Source organism: Amborella trichopoda, chromosome 4, assembly GCF_054954075.1.
Source record: "Amborella trichopoda isolate Santa Cruz 75 chromosome 4, AtrichopodaSantaCruz75HAP2 v2.0, whole genome shotgun sequence".
NCBI lineage: Eukaryota > Viridiplantae > Streptophyta > Magnoliopsida > Amborellales > Amborellaceae > Amborella > Amborella trichopoda.
The window spans coordinates 39316748-39323647 of NC_142339.1; the positions used below are offsets into that span (position 1 = coordinate 39316748).

Genomic DNA, 6900 nt, shown 5'->3' on the forward strand with positions numbered 1-6900 from the left:
GCTCATATGTTCATATAAGCTAGTGGGTGAACCCCATCTTTTTGATATATATATATATGGAATATACTACAAAACACCTATAGGCAAAAATGAACAATGATTTCGCCTACCCTCATCACCATCCAAACTTCAAATTGTTTTTCTATAAATTCACCCTTCACAACTCTGTCTATCTTGAACTCTCTTTTTTTCATTTTTTCTTTTACAAATCTAAATTACTTGTAATTTGGAGCTTATGTACATCTTAGTGAAGCGCACTTAATTAAAATATGAAAAAAATAATTCGTAAAATATAAATTGATCAAAATACCCTCCAAATTTTACATTATTATTTTCATATTTTTATTAGGTGCGCCTCACTGAAATGTACACACCCTTCAAATTTCAGATCATTCTGATTAGTAAAAAAAAATGAAAATTGAAACACTACCAGACAATTGTGACCGTGCGATGAAGTTTAGATGGTGATGATGGTAGGCAAAATTTTCATATATATAGATATATATATAATCTGGATCTGGATCCGATGTATCTGAATCTGGATCCAAATCTCCAATATCCAATTTGAACCCGGATCTGGATCTAGATTTGGTCGGATCGAGCCCCAATCCGACCCATTCTCATCCCTACCCAAACCACCCTACAATCAGGGCCAAAAGGCAATATGAGTAATTAAGGGCTTGGACCTAGGGGAGGCAATGGACCTGGACCCTATCCAAGACCTAGTGGGTATATCCGACACGGGTCCGAGTATGGGTCCAATATTTGGACCCAACAGGTCGAGTCCCGATCCAAAATCTAGACCTACACACTATTCGGGTTTATTGGACCCAACCCGTACCCGTAAATTGTTGTAGATAAAATACTTCAAGCCATATTCATTTGGGTGTATCAAGGATCGTAAACAATAATAACTCGTAGTCATCTTTATATGACCAATCAGACAGCTTGAAATCTAATCTCGAGTGATTATTACATTTTTGAGAGTAAGATGGGTGTAAAAAAAATAATAACCAAAGTTCATAGTGACGGTCGCAATGGTCCCAACCAAACCCTAGACCCGATGGGATAGACCTTGGATCCGACAGATATATGTATGGGTCCAACTTTTAGACCCCACAAGTAGGGTCTGAGTCTAAAACTTGGACGTGAATACTATTCGGGTCTGGGTTTGGGTCTAGCCCGACCCAACCCATACCCAACCTGTTGCCACCCATATTTGGACCCTTAATTATGAGGAATTAAGAGCCTTTTGAAAATTTCCCCTTTTAAAGTCGGGGCAAAATCAAAATACAAAACATAACAAAAAAAAATATAAAAACAAAAAAAAAGACTAATGGTAAGGGCGTGTTTGACTAGCAAAACTTTTGGGATGCAGAAAATCCCAATTTCGCCAGCCAGGCGTGCACTCCTGTATTTATGATGTATGGAAGTACTTTATGATGTATGGACGTACAGTTTTGGGAAGAATGGCCCTCAATCTTGTTGCACACTGCTGTATATAAAGCATCATCACAGGAACCAGCCCCTTCTATTCCAAAAGATGGAAAGGGCATCCTACAAATGGGCGTACCAAACACTCCCACAATTTTTAGAAATATTTATGATTTTTAAATGGAAATTGACCTCGTGTGACATTTTCACACCCATATGTGTGTAAAATTTTAGAGCATTATCATTAAATTTGAAATAAAATTTTTTTAAAAAATTATCACATAAATATGATATTTAATTTTTTTTTTTTTTTAAGATCTATGTTAAATTTAATAATAACCATTTAAAGGTCTCCTAAAATAATAACTCTTTTATAAATAATTTCTGGCCCGTACCCAAGTTTTCCTTAACTAATCAGTCGTCAACGTGCACGAAGTTTCCCAGGAAAGTTCGAGCGTCCTCATGCATTTGTTTAATTCCAAAACCATCCTTCGCAATTTTCACTTATATAACCCTAGAAGTTGAGATTCAGCAGCGGACCCTAATTCTCACCGATTTCAGCAGAAATGGCGGTCGAATCGCCAAAAGAATACGGTTTTGTGGTCCTGGTGTTCCTCTTCTATGTCTTCTGCAACCTTTGGATGTCCTTTCAGGTCGGCAAGGCCAGAAAAAGGTAACAAACATGGAAATTAAATTGATTTAATTATATATATATATATATGTATATTTCCATTTGTGTCTTCCTCCATAAACTAAGGTTTTGATTACAGGTACAAGGTGTTCTATCCGACCCTCTACGCTGTTGAATCTGAGAACAAGGATGCCAAGCTTTTCAACTGTGTTCAGGCAAGCTCAGATTCATGGCGTTTTATGTTTTATAGGGGATTTGTGTTTCAGAAATAGGTTTTCTCTGTGCTGGTTTGTTTTGGTACTTTTTCTCTGAATTGCAGCTTAATATTGGTTGCAGAGGGGGCACCAAAACTCATTGGAGATGATGCCGATTTTCTTTGTGCTGTTGTTGCTTGGGGGGCTGAGGCACCCTCTGATAGCCTCTGGTTTGGGGTTATTTTACACGGTGGCTAGGTATTTCTACTTTAAGGGCTACGCCACTGGTGTTCCTGAGAATAGATTGACGATCGGGTACTCTTTCTCGCTCTCACTCTCTCTTTCTGGCTCTTGCTCTTGCTCTCGCTCTCGCTCAACCATTAAAAGTGTTTTGGAAACAATTTTTATCAGGCAATTCAACTACTTCGCGCTTTTGGGACTGATTGGCTGCAACCTTTCACTCGCACTCACCCTCCTCCGCAGTTAATCTCTACTACCAGCAGGTCCTTCAATACATAGACTTGCTTCTCCTTAAATCTCTCTCTGTTTTCTTCTTCTGATGAACCCTGCTGTTTCTTTTTATTGTGAGCTATTTGAAATAGGTAGACTTTTGGTAGTTCTATTTGTGATGTACATCTATAATGCCATGCCACCCCTGTGCTTAATTTGGCTTGGTTGAATTCAATCTCTGGAGGGCTCACTCAGGTTTTTATTTGAATCTGGATCAAACTTGCCAAAAATTTGTCCAATCTCTTGTGTTCTATGAATGGCAGAGCTGGATCAGAACCTCCCGAGACCACTCCGAACTCGTCGGATCGGGGGCTGAATTCCGGGTCTTTCTTGTTCTCACAGGATTTTTCTATTATTTAATAAAAAATCTATGTGGAGAACCTGCAAGGCAGCTCTACTGGTTCTGAGCTTCGATCTGTGAGTGACTTTGCTGCTGTGATTTTCAACACCGCCCCAAACAACCACACCCGGTATATGTGATGGGTTCAGGCTGTTTATAAAAACTCAGGCGAGTCAACTCGGACTTGGGCGAGTTAGTCAGGCTCACTACGTTGGCAAGTCCGAGTATGCCGAAGTTGGTTGGTCGAGCTCGGGGTTCTTAAAAAGAAATTATATAAAAATATATATACATTATTTATAATATATCTTTTTAATGTTTTATTTTTTATTTTTGCAAAGATTTAAAAATGTTTTGGCTGTAAATATTTATTTTTGTATTTTCTTCATTTTTTTAATTATTTCTAAAATATGGTCCTGACAAATTGAATCTTTTTAAAATCTATTTTTGACTATTTTTTTAACCTCATTTAGATGTATTTTTATGGATTTTATTTTTAAAAAAACCTTTATATAAGGTTGCAATCTTAAAATGTAGAATTAAAGATGCATCTCAAAAATCTATCGGAAAAGATTGTTTTAATGGTGAAAAACACCCAAATTGATCATCGAGATGTACGACTATGAAGGCAAAGAGATTTTGAGTCCCGTAAATAGTGCATCTTGCAACATATTATCTAGACTGTCCATCTTCAAAATTTCATATGTTTATAGATCTACTTTATTTTAACCAATTTTGGAGTTAGATATGAAATAGATTTTTTGATAGTCCTAATATTTTTTCACATCAAAATTATTATAAAATTTGGAGGTTCGCCTTAATTGGATTGTTTAAGGTTGCAACTTTATAGAAACCACTTTTATTTTAAACATTTTTTTAAAAAAAATTTAGGAAATGTTTTTAAAAAAACTTTAACACTTTTTGGCTTGGCCTAACACTGCCCGGCTCTGGCCGAGGAACTCGGACTCGAGCAGAGTTACTTAATTCTTTTGTAGTTTTACACCATCTGCTACAGCGTTGAGTTGATGCATGTCATGAGACTATATATCTTACACCAAGACAAATACCTATGATGTTCCCGATCCCCTCACATTCCGTTAAAAAAAAAAACGAAAACGTCTTTGAAAAATAATGTCAAATCCATCTGTCTAAATAAAATAAGGAAAAAGTTTATATAAGGTTGTAACCTTACCTCTACAGCTAGCTATCGGTACATCTCAAAAATCCATTGGAAATGATAGTTTTAATGTTGAAAAACCCTTTGATTGATCATCTCGACATCGAGATGTATGACCGTGAAAAATCAAAAGATTTTAGGTCTTAAAAATAGTATATTTTACAACATATTATCTATATCGTTCATTTTCAAGATTTTCATACGTTTATAGATCTATTTGATTTTAACCATTTTTGTAATTTAAAATTTTATAATTAAATATGAAAATAGATTTTGAAATGATCTTAAGAACATTTTACATCAAAATAATATACCATGATAAAATTTGAAGGTTCACTGCATTCGCTTGCCAACTGCACCCATAAAATAAGCAGTGTACATAATTGGAGCTTTATTTCTTGCCAGTAAGCTTGTAACCTTATATAAATATTGTGCATTTGTAGTGATTTTTTGAAACTATATAGTTTTAAATTTGGAAAAGCTCAACCTTAAAATGTAGAATTAGAGGTGTATCTAAAAAATCCATCGTAAAAGGTTGTTCGGATGTTGAAAAATCCTCTGATTGATCATATCGACATCGAGATGTATGAATATAAAAAGAAAAAAGGTTTTGGGTATACAAAATAGTGTCTTGCAAAGCATTATTTAGACCGTCTATTTTCAAGATTTTCATGTGTTTATAGATCTATTGAATTTGAAAGATTTTTAGAGTTTAAAATTTTATAATTAGAGATGAAAATAAATTCTCAAGCCATCCTAAAATAAATTTATATTAAAATTTCTATTTATGATAAAATTTAGAGCTGCGCTTTAATTGGATTGTTTAAGGTAAGCCACACCTTTTAAATTTTGGGCAAGCTTTCTATGTTTTCCCTACAACATAGAAGTTCTATCATTTCCCTTATCCAATCGTCCATTCTAAATGGAGTGTTAAGATTGCTCCAATCACAATGTCACATCTTTACACTATTTTATTTTTAATTTTTTTTCTATAAACTATTTTGACACTAAACCTTAGACATCTATTCTTCTATTAAATTCTCACTAGCGAAAAAATATAAAAAAAAATATATTTTTAATAAAATAAAATGACCAAAATACCTTTAAAACTTTTAGGGGTATTTTGGTCATTATATTTTATCGAAAAATTATTTTTAATATTTTTTATAGGCGCGCCCCAATGAGAAGATGGCAAGTATCAAATTTCATATTCATACAATTTTTATAAAAAAATTAAAAATAAAATACTTTGAGACTTCGGATCTAAGATCAAACGGTGAGTGGCTCTCTTGATCAGAACTGGATGGCTGGATGGTAGGTGGAGGATAAAACTTCTATGCTGTAGGGGAAGCATAGAAACCTTTCCCTTAAATTTTAGCCATACTTTTTACGCCTTTTTGGATTAATGGTGATATATTGGTTGCATCTCGATATTGGTTATGAAAAGTGAGTTTTACAAAGAAAATATATAAATAGATCATATACACAATCACCCTTGTCTTTTAGATTTCAAATCGAGTGGTTGTGATCATGTCATTGACTAGATTTAGAGTTAAAAAAAAAAAAAATATCTTGAATTTTGTAACACATTTTAAGCCATCTAAATTGATATTTAATAGCTAGGAGTAATTGTGAGCCCTTATAAGAAAGATAAATGATCTGATGTTATAAAATCCTAGTGGGCCTAAGGAATTGGGCTTGGTCAAGGCGGTAGCAGTTGGGTAGTGGGCCTTGGCCGTTATAGTTCCTATTTAAATTTCTCCGTCATTGAAAATGGCTGTTAGAATTGTTGTTATGATGTTACTAATAACTTCTTTTGAAGTCTGCATTTTGATGCATGAGCCCACCACATGAATTACACATGGGCACACAAAACACATGCTCTCTAAGAGAAATAGAGAGGCGGATCGAAAGTGGTTGATCTGCAATGATTTAAGTTGTAAAAGTTGTCGTGAAAATCACCGAAATCATGAGAATGAATGATCAGTGAGAAGTGAAAGATCAAAGCATATAACGAGAGTCAGTTTATAAGATACATGATGAATCCCAATTTCCGATGCACGTGTTAAATGGGAGGAGTTAGAAAAAAAGAAATTGAAAGGAATTCTAAAATATTATTAAGTCAAAACAAGATTAAGATTATAGAGTCAGAGACAACAGATAAGAAGGAACTCCTTTTGGCAAAGGTAATCAGCCAATACATTGGCTTCCCGATAAAAATACATGAAAGTAAATGTAAAAAACCTTGAAATATCCAAAATTTGTAGTAAGATCGATCTCAGCTCTTAAGGTGCTTTCTGCACCCCATTACACCAATTAATAACATTCAAAGAGTCACTTTCGATAATATGGTAAGAACTCAGATTCCTTGCCACCAAAAATTGCTCCATTCCAATTTCTAACCAGTCCTCCAAAACATGTTAAACCAGGGTTCTTTAATGAACTCCCATCAAAATTAAGTTTTAAAACCCCTTAATACTAGAGCCACCCACCTACCTTTAGGTCCACATTTGATGAAAAAGGGTTGAAAAAAAAGAGGAAAGAATGATATTTTTGAAAAAAGGGGTTGAAAAATGAAAAGAACGATCTTTTTGAAAAAAACGATAAAGAGCGATCG

At 34.4% G+C, this 6900-nt stretch overlaps 1 protein-coding gene across 1 annotated transcript; it reads left to right on the forward strand.

Annotated features, from left to right (window-relative positions):
- The first annotated feature begins 1995 nt into the window (after positions 1-1995).
- Positions 1996-2999, forward strand: LOC18423759 (microsomal glutathione s-transferase). Its single transcript, XM_006828356.4, has 4 exons — positions 1996-2107; positions 2205-2280; positions 2402-2574; positions 2671-2999. Exons 1-4 carry the CDS (start codon positions 2001-2003, stop codon positions 2744-2746), a joined length of 432 nt encoding a protein of 143 aa, XP_006828419.2. The 5' UTR covers positions 1996-2000; the 3' UTR covers positions 2747-2999.
- The last annotated feature ends 3901 nt before the right edge of the window (positions 3000-6900 follow it).

Coding starts and splice junctions, on each gene's coding strand:
- LOC18423759 (XM_006828356.4), top strand. CDS start 2,001: ATGGCGGTCGAATCGCCAAAAGAATACGGTTTTGTGGTCCTGGTGTTC. Junction 2,108..2,204: donor GTCGGCAAGGCCAGAAAAAG/GTAACAAACATG, acceptor TTTTGATTACAG/GTACAAGGTGTTCTATCCGA. Junction 2,575..2,670: donor GAGAATAGATTGACGATCGG/GTACTCTTTCTC, acceptor AATTTTTATCAG/GCAATTCAACTACTTCGCGC.